Source organism: Moschus berezovskii, chromosome 26, assembly GCF_049115385.1.
Source record: "Moschus berezovskii isolate FMDL1 chromosome 26, NW_MosBer_1.0, whole genome shotgun sequence".
Lineage (NCBI taxonomy): Eukaryota > Metazoa > Chordata > Mammalia > Artiodactyla > Moschidae > Moschus > Moschus berezovskii.
The window spans coordinates 8,840,825-8,861,873 of NC_142485.1; the positions used below are offsets into that span (position 1 = coordinate 8,840,825).

General features: G+C 58.9%; 1 protein-coding gene across 8 annotated transcripts in view; it reads left to right on the forward strand.

Annotated features, from left to right (window-relative positions):
• The window catches only part of ANK1 (ankyrin 1), a 107,785-nt gene extending 89,355 nt beyond the window's left edge, over positions 1–18,430 (forward strand). For 2 of the 8 annotated variants that reach the window (XM_055416647.2, XM_055416649.2), the window contains exons 40-44: positions 2,689–2,926; positions 7,975–8,058; positions 9,040–9,180; positions 9,420–9,553; positions 16,011–18,430. In XM_055416647.2, coding sequence (XP_055272622.2) covers positions 2,689–2,926; positions 7,975–8,058; positions 9,040–9,180; positions 9,420–9,518 — 562 coding nt within the window. In that variant the 3' untranslated portion in view covers positions 9,519–9,553; positions 16,011–18,430. Of the gene's footprint in view, positions 1–2,688; positions 2,927–6,506; positions 7,010–7,974; positions 8,059–9,039; positions 9,181–9,419; positions 9,554–16,010 lie in introns of those variants that run through there. The other 6 variants (XR_016036506.1, XM_055416648.2, XM_088832710.1 and 3 more) reach the window with 6 other exon arrangements.
• Positions 18,431–21,049: the final 2,619 nt, after the last annotated feature.

The following is a 21,049-nucleotide window of genomic DNA, read 5'->3' on the forward strand; positions in this document are numbered from 1 at the left end:
GGGAGAGTGATTGTCAGGCTGGCACAAGCCACGGCCCTGACAGTACAGCAGAGCCGGGGGCCCTGGGCCCTGGTCGCTACTCTGTTTCGATTGTTGAAAGCAAACCATAAATGGAAACCTGGAAGCTCCAGGGCCCAGGCGAGCGGGTGGCCAGTCACAGGGCCTGCATGTGACAGAGCTGATAAAGCTGCCCTTTCTAGTTATGCCTCTTTGGAGGACTGAGGCCAGTTGGGCTTATCTGGGCGGGACAGAGCTTCAGCCGTTGAAGATGGCTCCTCTCCTGGGTGGCTCCTGGCCACGCTTCCCGCCGTGAGAAGGCCTGGGACCCAGCCAGGCTGGCAGTGCAGGAGGAAGGGCCTCGTGCGCCTCGGTGGACACAGAGTGTCCAGGCCACATCCGTGCGATGGACATCCCGCCGCACCCTGGTGCTTGGGCTAAGAGCAGAGAGCGAGACTTGGGATGAGAGCAAGACAGACAGACAGACGAGTGACAGGCTTCACCGTGGCCTCGGGCTGGCCCAGGAAGGGCGTGGCCGAGGCCCTCTCCTCCCTCTTGCTCTGCTCCTCAGCTTCCCCAAAGCGCATGGCTCCTGTGCTGCCGGGAGGCCACGGCCACCCCCATGGAGCTCAGGTCCAGCCGGACCGTGGGAAACCTGCTCCCCTTTCCCCTTCCCACCGGTGTCCCCCTCCCAGAAGCCCCGGCAGACGGCGCCTCCCCAGGGAGCAGCCGCTCAGTGTGGCCCCCATCCCCCAGCAGGACGGAAAACAAAGCCGTTTAGGAGACAGGATAGCCAGGATTCATTCAGTGCCCCAGATGAACCCTTTGATTCATGTGGAAAGTTGCGCAGGCTGAGTGGTGAGGGTCCAAGGTGAAATTCAGCCTCCCAAGAATCTGTAGTGGCCCTTTGCTCAACAAGCACGGCTTGGATGCCTGTGTGTGCTGGCCGCTGCAGTGCTGTGACAGTAGTGTCCCTAGACGGGGACCAGGGGCCTGGCAGCCAAGCCTCAGAGCATGACTGGCGGGCTCTGTGACCTGGGCCAGCCCTCCCGTGGGGACAGATGGATTTCATTCATTCACCCAACAGTGTGTATTGAGGCCAGCTGTGTGCCAGGCCCCTGTGCAAGTGCCTCCAAGCCAGGGATGTGGCCTTAAGCAAAACACAGTCGCCACCCCAACCGTTTTTGGCAACAAGGACCGATTTCGTGGAAGACAGTTTTTCCTCGAAGCTGGTGGTGGGGGGAGGGATGGTTTGGGGATGATTCAAGCGCATTGCATTTATTGAGCCCTTTATTTGTATTATGATTACATCAGCTCCACTTCAGATCATCGGGCACTGGATCCCGGAGGTGGGGGACCCCTGTTCTAGGGGGGTAAGCTGACAATAAACAGATAAAGTAAATGGAATGGAAAGTAATTATAAAAAAAGAAATGCTCGTTAGGGCCGAGTGCTGAAAAGAAAAAAGAAAGCAGGAAAGGGGGAGGTTATAGAGAAGGCGGCCAGGGACGCCTGAGTAACTCGGAGGAAAGGCATAAAGGAATTCAGGTGACGAGCCCTGTGAGCATCTGAGCAGAGGTGCCCTCAGAGGCCCTGTTGGTGCAAAGGCCTAAGAGCAGAGCACACCCACTGCACTCCAGGGACAGCGAGGAGCTGGCTGCGCCAGGAGCAGGATGATCAGGGAGGTGGTGGGGCCCGACATGGCAGGCCTGGGGGCCCTAGAAGGACTGTGGCACTTCCTGGGTGGGATCGAGAACTGTCGCAGGGTTTTGAGCAGAGATCCGAGGTGATCGGGCCACAGCCGGATGCAGCCAGGGGTAGAGGCAGGGAGACGAGCTGCAGGAAAGAGTCCACGGCGACGTGGACCTAGATGGTTGGCCAGGAGTGGTCGTGCTCAGGATGTATTTTTGGAAGTGGAATCCCAAGGATTTGCTGGCAAATAAGATGTACTGATTGAGAGAAAGAGGGGGTGTCCCAGAGGACACAGGTGTCCTTGAGCTGACACCTGAAGGACCCAGGGTGCCGTCTACTGCAGGGTGGGGAGACAGCTGGGGAGGAGCCCCTCGGTGAGGATTTGAGCCCCCGAGATGCCCATCAGAGACTTCCAGGGCAGGTGTCAAGGAGGTCGTCGGACACAGAGGCCTGCAGCTCAGGGAAGAGCTGCTGGGGACCCGCTGGTGGGCTGAAAGCCACGGGTTGCATGACCTCATCTGGGAAGCGGGTATAGATGGGGAGAGAGGTCTGAGAACTGAGCCTGGGCCCTTCCAGGGTCAGGTGCTGGGGAAGTTGGGAGGGGAGACAAAGGACAGTGAGAAGGAAGAGCCAGCGAGGGAGGTAGGAGCAGGCACGTGTGTCCCCGAGGCCGCGGGAGAGCCTGCTTCGAGGGGGTGGGGTCATCTCACCAGCGGAGTCCGGCGTGAGGGCTGTGGACTGGGAGCAACATGCGGGGGCTGGACGGTGGGTGTGGGGACCCCCGATGACCGGACCATCACGGGGCCGCAGGAGCTGAGCCGTCCACTCAGAGGACAGGGCCCAGTGGCACTGGTGTCCGCGTCTCTCTGGATGGGGCAGATGCTGTGTGATGGCTCATGCCCTCCCAGCCTCCAGAGGGCAGGGCAGGCTCCGGACAGGGAGGACCCCTGAGAGAGGAGGCTGGGGGTGACCGGTGTCCTGGGTCTCTTCCCGGGGGCCAGGGTGCATGACTGGGATGCGGAAGGCTCCATCGTCTCCTACCTGCAAGAGGCCGCACACGGCTCCTGGCCGGAGGAGGCCCCGCTGGGCCCACACCCATTCCAGAGAACGGTCGGCGGCTCACCGGAGCTCGAGGAGGGCCCAGGGCCTGCGGCTGAGCAGTCTGAGGTCGGCAGGGAGCGGAGAGCACCCGGCCCCCAAGAGTGGACGCAGGAGGCTGGCAGCACCTTCTCCCTCCAGGTAAAGGTGGGCACCCTCGGGCAGGGCCCCCCTCACGCTCCACCCAGAGGACCAGGGCCCCTAGCATCTGCTCTTTTGCTCAGACCCCTGCTGGGAGTGGTTTGTGTCTTTAAAGTTTGGGGCGGTGGCTTCTCTTTCTGTCTGCCCACCTGTCAGCCTCCGTGACCCTTCTGAGGGCAGGGAGGGGCTCTCCTTGATGGGGGTCCAGAGACTCCCATTCACACCGACGGTGCCCCCTTCCTGCTCCCCCCTGCCGGCCTCCCTTCAATGCCCAGAGTGGTCACAGGGTCAGAGGGGGGCTTTGCAGTTGTTGCTCAGTTGCTAAGTCGTGTCTGACTCTGTGACCCCACACACTGCAGCACACCAGGCTTCCCTGTCCTTCCCTATCTCCCCCAGAGCTTGCTCAAGCTCTTGTCCATTGAGTTGGTGCTGCCATCCAACCATCTCATCCTCTGTCGCCCCCTTCTCCTCTTGCCTTCTATCTTTCCCAGCATCAGGGTCTTTGGAGGGCTGGTTTTGTTTGTTTTCTTTTTCTGTCATGTTTTAGGAAGAAGGGCTTAGAACCAGAGGCCTGGCCGCTGGCTGAACTGGGTCTTACCCTGTCTTTGGGGCCAAGAACCGGCTGCTCTTGTCCTGGCCCCTGGGTTCCCTTGTGTAAATGGGGTAGAGAAAGTGTCGTCAGGGTTCCCTGGGGTCTCTGTGCCCACGCGGGTGGACCCCCGTGGGGACAGGCTGGGAGGGGTGGGGGCGACCCCCGCACAGGCTGTGGCCTCCACCCTCCCTTCAGTCTCCGCCACTTTATTTCCTTTTGTCTTGACTCCCCATTTCTGTGGACATCTGTTTCAACGTGTTTTTTGAAACCTTTTTGTATTGTGAAAAATTACAAATAGATACGAAACCAGATAGGATAGCCTGTCACCTTCCAGCGCACACACACTTCCCCCGACGTTATCCTGAAACTAATCCCAGATGTCTCATGATCTTGCACGCATGCTCAGTCGCTTCAGTCATGTCTGACTGTGACCCCATGGACTGTAGCCCCCCAGGCTCCTGTGTCCCTGGGATTCTCCAGGCAAGAATACTGGAGTGGGTTGCCATGCCCTCCTCCAGGGGATCTTCCCAATCCAGGGATCGAGCCCAGGTCTCCCACATTGCAGGCAGATTCTTTACCACCTCCAGGGAAGCCCAAGAATACTGGAGTGGGTTGCCATTTCCTGCTCCAAGGAATCTTCCCAACCCAGGGATCCATCCCTCCTCTCTGCATTGGCAGGCGGATTCTTTACCACTAGAGCCACTTGGGAAGCCCCTTATGATCTTGACATCATTTATTTGTTTACTTTTGGCTGCGCTGGGTCTTCGTCGCTTGGCGCGGGCTTTTCTCTGACTGCGACGAGCGGGGCCCCCTCTCCCCTGCAGCGGCGTCTCTTGCTGAGCACCGGCTCCCGGCGTGCGGGTGCCAGTCGTTGCGGCTCACGGGCCCTGGAACTCGGGCTCAGTCTTTGTGGGGCACTGGGTTTAGTTGCTCCGCGGCAGGCGGAATCTTCCCGAACCAGGGGTCGAACCCGTGCCCCCGGCACTGGCAGGTGCGTTATCCACAGGGCCACCAGGGAAGTCCTTGACATCGTCTTACTCTGTTTGTGTGGAGTGCGAGTCCCTGCTCCGTAAACGTGCAGCGATACCTTTAGCGCAAGCGCAGCGTGTGCTCCGCGCCCCGCTGGTCCCTCGTGTTCCGTGTACGCAGGTCCTCTTCCGCCCTCCCCTTCACTGCCGGCTTCTCCCCTCGCCCCTGTCCCGGCTCGAGCCTCGCAGGCACCTCCGAGGACCCCAGGGCCAGGCGGGCTCCACCATGGCCGGGGCTGCTGGCTGCCAGGAGGTGCCAGGAATCATACAGGGTTTTATTTAGAAGGCGTCCCTGCCAAGGACATGCCTCCGATGGCCGGGCCGCTGCACCCGTTTTTAACCCCAGGCCACCCCGTGCGTTCTTGGTGGACGGACTGCACCCACTTCTGGTCGTGCACACTTGTCCCAAAGCACCAGGTCCACCCCCACTCTGGGTCTGTGCCCCGCCCCCGCCCCACCGCAAGTCCTTGGGAGGACACAGCACAGGAGCCGGTCTGTGCTCAGCTTCGTGGGGCGGGGGAGGACTGGAGAGAATGCAGGATCCTGGAGAAATAAACCTCCAGGGTCACTGTGCCCAGCTGCCTCATTTACAGATGAGGAAACTGAGTCCCAGGAGGCCCGGTGTCAGGGCGGGGAGAGTCCCAGACCTCCCAGTCCCGGGTCCGAGGAGCGGGCAGGGCCCGCGCCTCCCGTCTAGGTTGGATGGGAGGGTGGGCGAACTGTCTCCTCACGGTCTCCTGGGGCCCCGGGGGATGATCGAGAGGCCTGTTTAATGTGACAGCGTGCAGAGCACCTGTTGACTGGTATTTCAGTGAGCCTCAAAGCACAGTGGGGGCTGGAGGGTGGGCGGTGGTTACTGTAACTAGGGACCTCAACCTGGAAGGCAGCCAGCCCTCTCTTCAGCCTGGTGGGAGCATCTGACGTTGGGCTCCTGGCCCAGGCTCGGACCCAGGGCTCCGGGGCCCCCTGCACGTGCTGTGTCTGCGTCTCCGGCGCTCCTGTGTTGCAATGAGACAAGCCATTAACCTCTCTGCGCCTCCGTTGCCCTCGCGTGACGTGGGAACACCAGAAACATGACGGTGTTAATGGAGCCGAGTTGATGTCTGGAAGGGCATGCAGAGCTCCGCCTGGGCAGCGGGCCGTGCGGGGTGAGGGCCATCACGGTCCCTAGTGGTGGGTGGGCTCACACCCACACCCCTTGTCTTGACAGCTGGAGAAACCGAGGCCCAGAGGAGCGCCCCCCACTCCCAGTCACCCCGCTAGGCCTCCAGCCACCCCGCTAGGTCTCCGTGGGGTCGGGGTGCCAGCCCTGATCCCGGTTCATCCTGGCATGCCTGCTGCTGCCCAGAGAGGAGCAGCCCCGTCCTGGAAACAGGACTCCTTTGAACCTCAGCTGCTGGGCTGCCTTGGGGAGCCAGGCCTGCAGAGGCGAGTTGCAGACACCTGGTTCCTGGCCCTGGTGCTGCCAGCCCCTCCCGGGGAAGAGCCGTGAAGGAGAGGCCTTAAATAGACACACTGGGGACCCGCTTGCATTTAGGGTGGCTGTGCTGCCTAAGGCAGGGCAGGGGGGCCACCGAGGGCCGCGGGGCTCATGAAATCACACAGGCTCCTAAGGCCCCTGCCACCAGTGCTGGACACCTGCGCCCCTGGGGCTGACCACTCACCCGGGAGGGTGCTATTTTTGAAACAAACCCTGCACCCTCCAGGGTGTTAGCTGGCCCCACTCCACGAGCAAGCGGGTGGACATCCCCATGGTCCTGGTGGTAGCCGCCCAGGACACACACCAGGAACTGTATTCTGCAGACATCTGATTTTTTTCCCAAGTCCTGAACAGGACCCTTTTCCTGGGCATGGCTAAAGCTGCCTCTGGCTGGCACAGGGGCGGGCTCTCAGTGGTGTGGGTGGGGGTGGCGTTGCTCACAACGCCCTTTAACACGCACGTCCGGTGCCTGGGACGCGCACACCTGCCGGCTTCCCTCGGCCCTGCCGGACAGCCCAGGGCAGCTGGCTCGGGAGCTAGAATTACTGGGGCCTGACGTCAGCCAGGCCGGGGGCAGAGGCGGGCACTCGGCCGGGCGGGCACTTGGGCGGCAGTTCCACTGTGGGGGCCCTGCAGCCTCCTGCGCACGGGGGAGAATGGAGCCAGTCCCGGGGGGCCTCCGGAGTCCCCGGGGAGAATGAGTGGCAGGCCCCACCGCCCTGGCTCCACAGGCCCTGGAGGCCTGGGCTGGTGAACAGTTGAGGATGTGGACCTTCATCACCCAGCTCCTGGTCACCCTGGTGCTGCTGGGCTTCTTCCTGGTCAGCTGCCAGAACGTGGCGCACATCGTCCGGGGCTCCCTGGGCTTCGTGCTCAAGCACGTCCACCAGGAGCTGGACAAGGAGCTGGGGGAGAGTGAGGGGCTGAGTGACGACGAGGAGACCATCTCCACCAGGGTGGTCCGGCGCCGGGTCCTCCTGAAGGTAATCCGGGGTAGGGGCAGGCGCGGAGGGTGCCGGTCCGGATGCCCCACAGGAAGAGAGGTCAGGCGGCCTGGCTGGGGGGCGCTGGGGATGTGCAGGCCGGAGCTGGGCGGCACTTCCTCGCCCTCTCCACCCCCCGTCCCCCACGATGGTCGAGAAGGCTCCGTTCTGGGACTCAGGAGGCTGGCCCTCCTCCTGCTTCTGTCCACAACCAGCTCAGGGAGGTAGCAAGACCCCACCTCGGGGCACAAGCGTCTGTGGCCAGGGCATTCTTCCCCTTAAAGTGCCATCGGAGTAGACGTCAGGGTCTCCCTCCCTCTCCCAGGAGCTCCTCCGTCAAGCCGCATCATCGCAGCGCCTGTTTCGCCCGCTCTGGGGCATGATGGCAGGGATCTGTCACTCAGCGCTCCTATGAGCCTGGGCTCCCCTTCCGACCTCAGGCCCAGAGCCCCCGGAGGTGTCCCCCACCCGTCTCAACTTGGAGCAGCCGCTGGTCTGTCCAACTCACTTCTTGCTGAGTTGCGGTTTCCTGCCAGGGTGGGATCTCATCAGACTCTGGCTGCTGCTGCTACAGCTACTTTATTTCCTTATTGGGCTTCCCCGATGGCTCAGTGGGTAAAGAATCTGCCTGCAATGCAGGAGACCCATGTTCAATTCCTGGGTTGGGAAGATCCGTTGGAGAAGGGATAGGCTACCCACTCCAGTATTCTTGGGCTTCTCTTGTATGGCTCAGCTGGTAAAGACTCTGCCTGCAATGTGGGAGACCCAGGTTCGATCTGTAGGTTGGAAAGATCCCCTGGAGAAGGGAATGACTACCCACTCCGTATGGCCTGGAGAAGTCCACGGACTGTATAGTCTTTGGGGCCGCAAAGACTCGGACCCATCAGAGTGACTTTCACTTCCCCTTTCTTTCCATCTCATCCCCACTTATCCATCTCGAGTTTTCTCCCTTCCTCTGATTCCAGGGGAATGAGCTTCAGAATATTCCAGGGGAGCAGGTGACGGAAGAGCATTTCACGGATGAGCAGGGCAACATCGTCACCAAGAAGGTGGGTGCAGAGTCCCCGCTGAGCCGGGCAGAGGGCGTTGGGCTCACCCTCAGCTTCTTGCTGCCGCCCTAACAGCAGGGTAAGCCCAGCTCAGATGGGACGGTTCAGGTACCTGCCGCAGTTCCAGACGTGGCGGTCCGTCCTTTGCCTGATTCAGCCTGAGCTCAGCCGGGGCGGCTGTGTTCCAGAAGGACGGGGCCCCGCGGATACAGCCCAAACCTAGTCCTGTGACACCTGGCCCTGAAAAGAGCTGTGTGACAGCAGCATGGGGGTCCCCACGGGGCTTCCTGAGATAAAAGGATGCGAGAGAGCATGGGGTTGGCCGCAGGTTTACACCGGGAGCCCTGATTTTGCCGACGAGCGCTGGGCTGGCTGAGGCTGACCCGCCGCAGGTTTACAGCGGGAGCCCTGATTCTGCCGGACGAGCGCTGGGCTGGGTGAGGCTGACCCGCATGGCTCCAGTGGACACGCTCGGTCGGAGCAGGGCCCGGTCTTCCCTTTCGCACAACGAGCTCCATGCTTGTGCACGTTCTCACCTTCCCACTCCTTGCACACGGTCGGTGCAGAGCAGACCGTCACTGGCATATTCAGATATGTGACCAGGGAACAGACGGTCGAAGGGACAGACACGCCCTCCCCGTCAGGGCCTCCCCGTCGTGCAGGGAAGACAGTGTAAACACCCGTCACACACCAGCAGGCAGCATGGACCCTGTGGGCTAGAGATGGAAGTCACAGGGTCAGATCCGCTTGTCCCTGAGCCTCGCTGAGACCCCCCACAAATTCCAGGGCTTCAGAGACCGCCCATTGCGGGCTCCCCACCCAACCAGGGGGGTCAGAGGCTGCCCCCAACCTGACCACAGGGAAGGGCACCTGGGGTCACAGCCTGCATCCACCCCACGGCCCTCCGGGACCTGCCCCTTTTCAAGCTCTTCCTCGACGGCTTCCCCAAGCCCCCTCCTGCCCTGCCTCTCATTATTCCAGATCGTTCGCAAAGTCGTTCGCCAGATAGACCCGTCTGGAGCCGATGACACCCAGGAGCTCGAGGAGGTGATTTCCGAGGGGCCCCTGGAGGACCCTAGTGAGATGGAGGCGGACATTGATTCCTTTATGACTCACGCCAAGGTACTGCCGGGGCCGCGGCCTCCCAGGCCCTCATCCTTCCGAGGTGCCGCCCGTGACCTCCGCTGCCCCCTGCACCAGCCCGCCTGGGGCTCTCCTCTCACCTGTCTGCCGGCTCCCCCTCGAGCCTCCTGGGGCCGGTGGCCCCGCTCCCGCCGCCTCTGTAGGGTGCCTGTCCTTTCTGGCCTTCCCGCCGTCTCTGTGTGATCTGTCCTGCCTTCTGTCTGAACTGCTGTCTCCAGGTGGAGCTGAGAGGAAGTGGCCTGCAGCCGGACCTGATAGAGGGCAGGAAGGGGGCTCAGATAGTGAAGCGGGCCAGCCTCAAAAGGGGGAAGCAGTGACCTCCAGCCCCTCCTGTGCAGTGGCCTCTCTGGAGGTAACACGGGCATCGGTCTTTTCTGCATGGCCCGATCTCCCTCCACCCCCACCCCCAGCCTCCCGCCGCGGCCGCGCACTTCGCATCCCTCTCCTTCCGCCAGCTCCCGCCTCTCCCAGCATGGAGTGCAAGGACCAGGCGCGGCTGTGGCCTCCAAGCTCAGACTCCCGCTTCCTAACGGTGCCCTCTGAGCCGTTTCGCAGCCTCTGCCGGCCCGTTCCCCGGGAGTGCAGAAACAGATGCGGGACTCGTGCTTCCCTGAGTGAGAAGCACTCGGTGCATCTCCGTAGGATCGTTTTCCTGGAAGCCCAGCCCAGCAAGGGAGCCTGGGGTAGGGGGCAGGCAGGGCCTCAGAGGGCGCAGTGGGGTCCGCTAGCTGTGAGGTTTCAGTGCACGGGCCCAGGAAGATCGGGGAGAGGCCTGGAACACAGCTGTGCTTTGAACCCGGAATCCAAGGCTTCCATCCTCCTTGGTGTTTCCTGAAGCATGTGACTCCCTGGCTTTCTAGGAAGAGGCAAAGTTAACCACAGGAGGCTGTAGGGGTGACGGTGGCTGGGGGCGGGGGGTGCCCGGGCGTGATGTGAAGTGCGGGAGGGAAGGAGGCCGTGAAGACGCGGCGAAGGCTCTCCAGTGGGCTGAGCAGTGCTGGGCGCGGGGGGCTTCGAGGCCAGCTTGGACCTGCGTCCTCCCTGACGGGTCCTGTACTGAGCTGCCCCGAGGCCCTTCGCTGTGCCCAGCTCGGGTCAGCTCAGTACCGGGCGCGTCGGGGTGGGAGTCGGCCGGAAGCAGGAAGCACGTGGCCCCGGCGCCCACTGGCGCAGCGGGTTGCTGTCACTTACACCCCCAGGGCCTGGCTCTGGGCCCGCGGCCAGCAGGCTCACTTTCTGCACTTGGCAAAAAAAAAAAAAGAAAGAAACACAGGGCCGCTGTCTCCCGAGCCCCCAGAAGTGCTGACTCTGGGCTTCCCTCAGCACTTAGGGGGGAAAAAAAAAAGAGTCTGGCCCATCCAGTCACAGGATAAAATTAGACCTGACTTCTCAGCAGCTTAAGGAGGTCACTGCGTTAACCCCCACACTGCCAGGGTCCCAGCGAGCTGCTGGTTTAGAGCATCAGCTGTGGTCAGTCCTGGAAATGATCCAGAGGTGCAAATACTTTGAGAAGGCAGAGCGGAAGGCAGAGGACACCCTTGAGCCTTATTTTGCGTAGGGCAGCGACGTTTGGCTCGGGTTCTGCTGGTGTTCCTGAACAGGTGGCCCAGACCGCAGGCGAGGGGAAGGACGGAACGTGACATTTTGGAAATTTTTTTTTCTGTAGATCTGCGAAGTGGCTGAACCCCGCCACACACACACACACACACACTCACACACGGGAGATGCAGGTCCAAGACCCCCGGGCGTGGGTGGTGGGGTGCCGAGTGGCCAGGCTACCGCCGAGGCTTCTGCCAGGAAGAGGCCATGGAAGTGTGCAGTGCGGGGGCCAGTGTGGAGGAGGCTCCTGTCTGGTCCCAAGAACCCAGGGGACAGCCTGCAATGCTCTACCCGCTGAGCAAGACAGACTGCAGACAAGATGGGGAAGGGGCTGAGGGCTTTCAGTCCTTCATGCTTTGCTGCCTGCTACTTGCAAGCTTGCACAGGCCCCCGGGGCTCACGGATTCCCAATAATTGCTGACTTGCACAGTCACCTATTAGCTCCAGCTCATTGTCACCCCCAAACCCAGCACACCCAGCGCTTCCCTCCCAGGGCCTTTCAGGGAGCACAGGGGATGAAGCAGAGTTCCCTGCGGGCCTGTTCCCAGCAGAAGTCAAACGAGGCGACTGTCTGCTTTGTCCCTCTTTCAGATCACACTCAGATCCAGTGTCCTTTTGGTGTCTATTTAGTGTCACCTTTTTTTTTTCTGCATCTCTGTGCTGTTGGTGGGTGATTTCACTGTTATAAATGGCCTTGCTGTCTAGTGTCACTAAGAGCAGCAGGGCTGTGATGGGCCATGCGGAGGAAATCCATGTGTTAGATGAGCTTCATTCAGTCAGGAGTTAAAGCTCTGCGGGACACAAGTTCAGTATTAATAATGCAACAATATCCAGTTGACCCTTGAACAACTTGGGACTTAGGGGGCACTGACCTTCCAGGCAGTTGAAAAATCTCAGCACTGCTCTGTCTTCCTAAAAAAACAAAGGTTTTGATGAATGACTCACCCCCAGGGCAGGAAGCTGGAACAATCTGGATAGAATCCTGGGGTCAAACCCTGGTTCTTTCAACTCTACCGTGCTGTGATCTGTAATCCAATACAAACTTGTCCCCACCCTCAGTTCATTTAAAGATCCTGTGAAATGAAAATGCAAGTACTCTATTTATTGAAAAAGAAAGCTAACGTATAAGTGGGTACATGCAGTTCAAACCCATATTGTTCAAGGGTCAGTGGTACATTAAATATGTTGTCTTTGATCAGAAATACACAGGGTTGTGTGTTCATAGGTTGAAAAACATGTCATGACTGAGGCTGGCAGGAACCCTGAGCAGCACTTTGCTGGGGAGCAGTGGTCCAGGCCTGGCTAATTGAGGGGTCCTGGCGACTCGAGAGAACATGCCCCCTGCAGACAATGAGAACTGACTGTTTGAAAGGGAGTGGAAGCCAGGCAGGGGTCCAGGGTCCAGGCATGGCTCCTCCTGCTCCTCAAGCTTCCGTCTCCTACGGGGAGGATGAAATTACTCCCTCTGAATGCGTGTCACTCCAGTGCTGCTGTTGTTTAGCCACTAAGTTGTGTCCGACTCTTTGCAACCCCATGGACTATATACTCCAGCAGGCTTCTCTGTCCATGGGATTTCCCAGGCAAGAATACTGGAGTGGGTTGCCGTTTCCTTCTAGGATTAAAAATAACCATGGTAGCCGTGAGGGCAACTGTGAGGAGAAAGGAGTATACAAGGCACATCCTGGCAGTCAACCAACTGCAGGTCTTATGTGCAGCGTGACCCAGGCGGGTCAGCTGACCTCTCCAAGCCTCAGGTGCATCCAAGCATCTTCCCCTTGTAGGGTGGTTATGGCGATCTGTGGGTTTTCGTTCGTGAAAGGGTTTTCTAAATTGTCTGGTCCTAGTCCACTGATTCTCAGAGTGCTGCCCGCATCCCTGTGTCACGCTCATCCGGGCGCCTGGTGACAGCACAGACTCGCAGCCCTGCCCGGCACTACTGAACCACAGTCCTGGAGCTCAGGACTGGGGCAAGCTCCAGTGATTTTGATGCAGACTGAAGAGTGGGTTATTAGGACCCATTCTGGTTTTTCTTCCCAAATTGCCCAGAGATCCTGTGGCACAGTTGTAGACTTGACGCCTAAAAGGTGAGCTGAGATGAGATGGCAACAGTTGGTTCAAAGCAGTGGAACAGCCCAGAGGGCAGAACACCCCGATCCCTGGTGCCCACTCCAATTCCTCACTTATCCCGCCTGCTCTTGGGAAGGATTTTGCATGAGTTCTGGCAGGTGGGGGAGGGCGCTTTCTAGTCACATTGAAGCAGCTAGATAATTGCTGTGGAGTCAAGCCTGGTTAGTGTGCAGCAGGAAGTAGCAGCTGGTGGGTTTTGCTCTAGGTCCAAGAATCAGGGTGTCAACGCTGCCAGGGCACAGCAGGGAGCAGGAAGCCTATGCCCTCTAGGTTAGAGGTGCCCAGCTGGGTGCTGGGCAGTGCCACGCATAGGATAGCTGTTGCTTTTTTTGTTTCCTTTTTCAAGAGACACTTTTCATTCAGACACTGTGGCTGCAAGGCCTTCTGCTAGCTCTGACTAAAGAGAGTATTTTAATAGTAAATAAGTAACCGTTAGCCGCTTCAGTCCTGTCTGACTCTTTGCGACCCCGCACCACGTCCCTCTGTCCATGGGATTTCCCAGGCAAGAATACTAGAGTGGGTTGCCATTTCCTTCTCTGGGGGATCTTCCCGACCCCGGGATTAAACCCAGGTCTCCTGTATTGCAGGCAGATTCTTTCCTGTCTGAGCCACTAGGGAAGCCCAGAGTATTTTAATAAGTGAAAGTTAACCTATAAAGAATCCACCTGCCAGAGCAGGAGACCTAAGAGACTCGGGGTCAATCACTGGGTCGGGAAGACCCCCTGGAGAAAGGAATGGCCACCCACTCCGATATTCTTGCCTGGAGAATCCCACGGACAGAGCAGCCTGGAGGGCTACAGTCCATGGGGTCGCAGAGTCGGACACGACTAAAGCATCTTAGCACAGCACAGTCTCCGTAGGAGGAGACAAGGAGGGCTGAGGTCATATTTTGCTTACTTTCCTCTTTTAAGTGACAGTTCACTGTCACCCCCAGCCTCCGCAGGTGTATTGGAGCCTGGGCCTGCGGGAGAGAGGAGATACTCCCAGACACTGTGAGGGGTGGGGGCCAGTGGCACATACAGAGAAATGACATGAGGGAAAGAGCCTGACCTACCCAGCCACTTGGAGAGGCAGGAAGCTGTTGTCTTAGCGTTTTGAGGGGTGAGACCTTTCTGGAGTGGCACCCAGGGCAGTGGCGACCGGAGGCCCGCACTCCCTGGCCACCCCTGCCGCTGCCAGCCAGTCCCAACGCCTCCTGGAGCTGAACTCACCCAGAGACAGGAAGAGCGGTTAACCCAGAATCATCCCTCTCTGCCTTGAACCTTCTCCTCTGCTCTGTGTCAGGGCTGAAGAGTGGGAGGAAGATCCTAGCTTCTCTTCCCCAGGCTCAGGATTCTGTAAGGTCTCTTACAAGAGGTGTGCACAGCACTCGGGTAGGCGCTCTGGCGCCCACGGGAAGGGTATGTACGTGCATGCTCAGTCACTTCAGTCACGTCCAACTTTTTGCGACCCCATGGACTGTAGCCTGCCAGGCTCCTCTGTCCGTGGGATTCTCCAGGCACGAACACTGGAGTGGGTTGCCATGCCCTCCTTCAGGGGATCTCCCTGACCCAGGGATCGAACCCAAGCCTCTTACATCTCCTGTGTTAGGCAGGTTCTTTACCACTGGCACCACCTGGGAAGCCCCCCACAGGAAGAGTAAAGGCTGGCTACTGCCCTCAGAGTGTTGCTACTCCAGCCAGGGAGATAAGCAGACAAGAGACAGGACAGACAGGATGGAGCGTTTCCAGATCCTGACCACGGCAGCGTCCAGTACCGCTCAGTGTCCCAAGCACTCCATAGATGGTTAGCTGTCCAGCATCACAAGAGTCAAACGAGCTGCGTCCTCCTCCTGGCCTCGTTTTACAGCGAGGGAAACCGAGTCCCCGACAGTATAAGTAACTTCACACAGCAGGAAACCGGCAGAGACAGGATATGAGTGCAGGCAGCCTGGCTTCAGAGCTCATGCTCTTAACCAGACTGCTCGTTACATGCCAGGCAGTGACACGAGAGGCGAGAGAGAAGGGGAGGCAGGCAGCAGCGGGCACGGGGGTTCGGACTCCGAGGAGGTGGCTTCTCTAACAGGGACACGGGCCATGGTGGAGGGACCCCTTCCAGGGCGACAGCTCGCCACGCCACAGCGGCAGCAGGCCTGGCGAGGAGCTTAAGCCCACTCTCCATCCCTGGGGAGCCACTCGGGGCTGAGTTCCCCTTGGTCACCTCCAGTCTCCTCCCCAACCCAGGCTCCTGTAGGACCCACGAGGAGCTCCCTGCCTGGAGACAGCTGTGCCTCAGATGAGTTTCTGCCTTTCTGTATCACTTCCAGCCCCGCTTAGGAGGCTGTCGGCTCCTCTTCATGTTAAATTCCTACAGATAGAACCCCGGGTGGCCGATCCTGCAAACATGGAGTTTTAGCCCCGCCCCCCAGGCTGGAAGACGAGGCCCCACGGGCTGGCAGGCATGCCATGTGGCTGTGACTTGTAGGCCGCAGAGTTCAGCTTCCCTCGGCAGGCACAGCTGCCGTCTTCCAGCCTGATGCACCTCATCTCCTGGGGAGAAGGCCTCTGGTTTTCAAAGACCGCTTGGCCCCAGTCCATCCACAAGACATGGGGAGAGGAGCCAGAGGCCACTGACAGTAAGAGTCATGGAACTGAAGCGGCACTGAGGTCCCGTGAGGCCACAAGCTCCCATGGCCATGCCCGCTCCGTGCAGGCTGGCACACAGGAGACACCCGTGCCTGTTGGCTGGACTGAACTGAACGAGCCAGGGCGGTGCTGCATAGCCCAGCCCTTCTCCTGGGGGTTGGGTACACGGTTGGGGGGGGGGCCCTCTCCCCAGGTGACCGTGCCGTTCAGGGAACTCATCGGAGGGCATGGAGCCAGTAGCAGCCTCTGGGTCCGGGAGCAAGCTGGCCGGGGTTTCAGGAAGGTCCCTGCCGGGCTCAGCACCTTGCAGCTCCTGCCTTGCTTGGGGAGGCCGCTTTTTCTGATTCACTCCTGCCTGGGGGCCACCAGCGCAAAAGCTCAGAATGGCGGGTTGTTTTCTTTTTTTTGCTGGGAGTTGCGCCTCTTCTAAGTGACTCCTTCTCTCTGTGTGTCCCCCAGGATCACACCTCGACACCCAACCCTTGAACTCCACACACTCTGCCACGCACCCAGGAGGAGAGCTGGCCCGGAGGCCCCGCGCACGCATCCCTGGAGGCTGACGGCATGACCTCTGTAAGGGACTTCCTTTAGTCACCTATTCGCATGAACGGCTGTAGACGCATGACCTGCAGTCTTCAATCCTGCCTCTGGCGACGGTGGATCTCTGTGGGGAACGTGGACGGAAGCAGCAGGAGGGGGTGTGCAGAGAGAGAGGGACGCAAAGCTTGCGCAGGAGAGCACGAAGGCAGCAGCAAAACAAGGGCTCTTTTGCGGCTGGGATGAGATATTCTTTTTAATCATTTCAATTTCAACTTCTTACAGGGTACTTTTTTTTTCCCCCCAACCTCATTCTGTAGGAAATTCATGTGAGCTTCCTGGAAAGGGAAAAAAAAAAAAAAAAACTAGACATGAAATCAGTTCCACACCATTAATCCCTTGCCCTCATCCGCCAGCCTTCCGCACCCACACACCTCCATGCTCCACGTGTGACCATCCTTGCCAGTGGACCGAACCTTCCAGAACCTTCCAGAACGTGCTACACGGCATCAGGACACACAAACACGCCCACACATGCACACCTCCCTCCTCTGCTCAGTATACACACAGATTTTACTGTGATGTCCGAGGCTGTATAGACTCTCCTGTGGATAAACTGGAATTTTTTTTATGTTGTCTCTCTCTCTCTCTGCCAGTATTAATCATCTTCCAATGGAAAATCATTACCTTCAGAATGCATTCGGGGGTTTCTTGTGTCAGGTACTTAAGAATCTGAGGCGAGGACCCCCCGCCAGGCTTAGCTGCAGGGCTCCAAGGGAGCCAGCGCCCCATCCAGAAGGGTCTTTGCTCTCAGCTGGGGGAGGGCCGATGGCTGTCCCAGGATTGCACCAGCATGTTCAATAGAGAAGAGGTTTTCTATACCTTCAAGCACTTATATCCTAGTCTGTGTTCAAAGTGTAAACTGTACAGTAATCAAGCCTTGTGTATATGAAAAACAATAAATACTATGCAAACCAATAGAAACACTTTAGCAGTATGTACAGAGCACTCACAAACAGCTCAGCTCCGGAGGACTTCTCCAGGCTGCGGGAGAAGGAACGCCACAGCCTGTCTTTCAGTGAAAGAGGAAGGAAGTTCATAGGGCTAGCGAATACGGACCTGCCCAGTTCTTAGGTCAGCCGCCACCCGAGGTCTCCCGGAGCGAACTTGGTGCTGTAAGTCCAGGCAGCCGGCGGGCTGGGGGGTCGGGGGGGCGGCGGGCCGGGCCGGTCGGTCAAGGTGCCCCCGCCCCCGCCTCCTGGAGAGGCAGCGCAGCGGGGCGCGGGCGGAGCGCAGGGAGACAGACGGCTGACCACCTGGAGGCCCCCGCCAGGAAGGAGACCCTCCCGGCCCAGGGCGCCCCCGCCGTCAGGGCAGGAAGGAGACGAAGTTCCTCGCCTCGGTGCCATCAGGGAAGAGCCTTAAAGTTACACCGGCGCCCCCCACCCCGACCCCCGGCAGAGGGAGGCCCGAATCAGCACAACGCGCCCGCCCCGCGGCGCCCTCCAGGCCGGGAGAGAGACTGCAGGCTCTTCTCGCCCGCCCAAGGGCCACACTGTGTGTGGATGTCCAGCCCCCGTCTTCCCCGCCGCTCTGCCGGTGTCCTCCGAACACATCCGAACCTTCCAAGTAGCACAGAAGCTCCCTCGACGGCAGAGCAAGCCCCCCAGCCCCCAGCGCCCAGGGCCCGGCCGGCCCCAGAGCACACGTGTTCCCGTGGGTCCCGGCGGGGTCCGGTCGGCCTCCAAGGGGCGCGCGGGGAGAGGGAGCCCCCCGAGCTAGCGGGGCGGCGCGCAGAGCATCCTCGCCGCCGCCGGCCTGACCCTTCGCCCGGCCCGGCGCCTCCCACCCGCCCAGCGCCCCCGGCCGGCTGGACTTGCTGAAGGCCAAGGAAGACAGGCGCAGGGCCGCCTCCCGCCGCCATCGGCCCCCGCCTCGCCCCGGCGCCCCGACCCGGTAGCCCCCGTAGAGCCCCGGCCCCGGCCCCGGCTGCGCTTTGGCCCCTCGCTCTGTCTGGCTTGGCTGCTTGGCCCTCCGGCTCCGGCCCCGGCCCTCGGCGGCATGCCGCGTCCGCTGCTAGTAGGAGCTTGTAGGGGAGGGGTTTGGGGTCGCCACACGATGCCTAGAGAATGCTGCAGTCTGCACCTTAGACGCTTTTTAGAAGTTTTGGAATTACCTTGATTTTTTTAAATTGTTATGAAAATCATTCTTTTCTCGACTCTCCCACACGGCTCTGTTCTCTGGAGGGAATCTCCCCTCTACCCACCCCTCTCTGATGTATAGACCATTCTCCCTACACCAGCTGAACAAATGTCAAAATTAATAAAGAAATCGATTCATGGCACAGGCTCCCTCTCTCCTTTCGGCTCATCTTTAGGGAGTTGGGGGTGGGGGGGAGCGAGTCTGGGGGTGATCAGTCTGCAGGGAGGCTTGCACCCCACCTGCCCACCTTCTGGAAACATGTGCAGCCCCTTAATCAGGACCACCCATTCTGGGAGAGGCCCCCCTACCCCCCCAGATGGTAGAGCAGATTGCTGTCCCACCCCATAATGACCATGCGATGGGGGCAAGTCCAAGATTTTTGGAGGGGGTCAGAGGGAACCACAAACGCCAAGGTAGGTAGGTAAGCCCACAGCAGGCATCCACTTAAGGGGGATCCCCAGCGCCCCCGTGAAGGTGTCTGATCCCTGCGCTCAGTGCCAACGTTTAAGAACTTCCAACCAAATGGCTCTGATCCTATTTCTTAACACTTCCTGCAAGGCTAGCCACCAAGCTGGCCTCAGTTTTCTCATCCATCAAGTGGGGGAAGGGATCAAGCAAGTAGAAAAGTCTCTGCAGTCTGTCATCCTGGGATCACTGAACACAAACGCCTTTGTCAACCTTGGTGTGAAGTAAGAAATTATGTACTCTGGCTTCTCCTCCTAAGTTCGCATCATTGGCAGGGGCAGGAGGCAGGCTGTACAGCCAAGTCACAGTCATAGGGTCTTAGGAGCGCCCCCAGCCTCAATCTGATTCTGAAGCATCTCTCTCAGTGTCCAGGCCAAGCGGCCAACCGTGCTGTGTACCACCATCACGCGGGGGGATTTTAAGACACAGGTTCAGAATCAAAACTGCCAAGGTGGGTTCCGGCGGCCACGCGGGGAACTGGAATACGGTCTCCCAAAGGGTGGTGATGGACAGCTTTGTAGCCCAGCCAATTCGGACAGATCAAAAAACCTTTTCTCTTGTGTTTAATCCAAACTTCCAGAAAAACAAGGTCCACAGCCTTTGTGAGGTCTTTCTTGTGCTTAACCTGCGTCACTTGTGCGACAGGGTCACAGCCAGTTCCAGCCCGAGCAGATAATACAAGTGTGGGCAGAGCCAGCTTTCTCTGAAAGGGGAGCCATTCCTACAACCTGTGCCCTGGGCCTCCTGCTGAAAACCCAGGAGCAGGCCCGTCCCTGCCTGCCAAAGGGCAACCCTGGACTGGAAAGAAAGGGTTCTGGGACTGCCAGGCAGAGAAGGGACACAAGTCCATCTGTCTGGCAGCCACTATGTTCCCTGTCATGTTGCACGTCCAAACCAGCGACATGCTGATGGGCATTTAAAAATAAACTACAGACGCAAGGGAGTGGAAGGGGGGTTCAAAACGGAGAGGCCTTAGGTATACCTATGATTGACTGATGTTGGCGTTTGGCAGAAACCAGCACAATATTGTCCCTGGGGAAGGAAATGGCAACCCACTCCAGTATGCCTGGAGAACTCCATGGACAGAGGAACCTGGTGGGCTACAGTCCATGGGGTCGCAAAGAATTGGACACAACTAAGCCGGGTGGGCTTCCGTCTATGGGGTCACACAGAGTCGGATACGACTGAAGTGACTCAGCAGAAGCAGCAAGTGACTAACACTGCAGCACAATATTGTAGAGCAATTATCCATTGATTAAAAATAAACAAATTTAATTATTAAAAAAAGAAAGTAATAAAAATAAACTGCAGGAAAGGATGCTGTTCCATGCAGAAATGACCCAAGTTGCTTACTGTGTTTTCCCTATTTGTAAAACGAGAGAGAGACCCTAGTGAAGCTTTGTATGTTGGAAAAATTTATTAGGAAGAAAAAAACAAAAAGGCATATATGTGCCCTGTGATTCAATCTCATCTCACCCATCAAATATTTACTGAGCACCAACCAAAAGCTGGCACAGGCACCCATCGCTGAATCAATGGCCATCTTAAGCCATCAACCCATTCAACCCAGGTGCCAAGCCAGGCAGAACATGGCAGAAGCACAAATGAGTCCTTGGAAGAGGAGAGGAGGACAGAGGGGATCAGGGAGAGTCAGAGGCAGAGCGAGAGCCTGGGGAGCACCCAGGAAGCACCCTCAGGGGGGTCCCACTCCCACCCCCTAGCCCAGCCTGCCTGGCAGGCTCCCACCTGCAGGCTCTCGGGCCCCAAAGCCCAGCCTCCCCACTTACCCATCCCAGCATGGAGGAGGAGGGCCAAGCCTCTGTGTCCACTCTGCACACACCCCCAAGAAGCCTGGGCATCGGCACAGAAAGGGGCCTGGGCACCTCAGGGTAGCATCTCCCAAGAACACAGGGGAGGCGCTATGCCCCCCAGCTGCCCCAGAGGCAACCCTCCCAGGTACCCACGTTTCCTTAGATGCTCACTTGAACCAGGAGCAGGTAGACCTTCTCAGAATGAACAGAGGTTCCTAAGCACTAACTCTTTCTCTTTCTGTCTCTCTCTGACACACATACACACACGCACACACACTGGCTGATTTTACAGTCAATCTTTCAAAGTGCAATTTGTCTAGGAAAAGCCAATGTGAGGCCCGAGAGGGTTTCCACCAATGGCGAGGCGACTCCAGCCACTCAGCCAGTCTCGGGTCTGTATTCTAATGGGCCCCATCTTTATCAGGGAAATGTTGCTTCTCTGAACTGGAAACTTCTCATGGAGGGCCCCGGATTCCGAAGCAG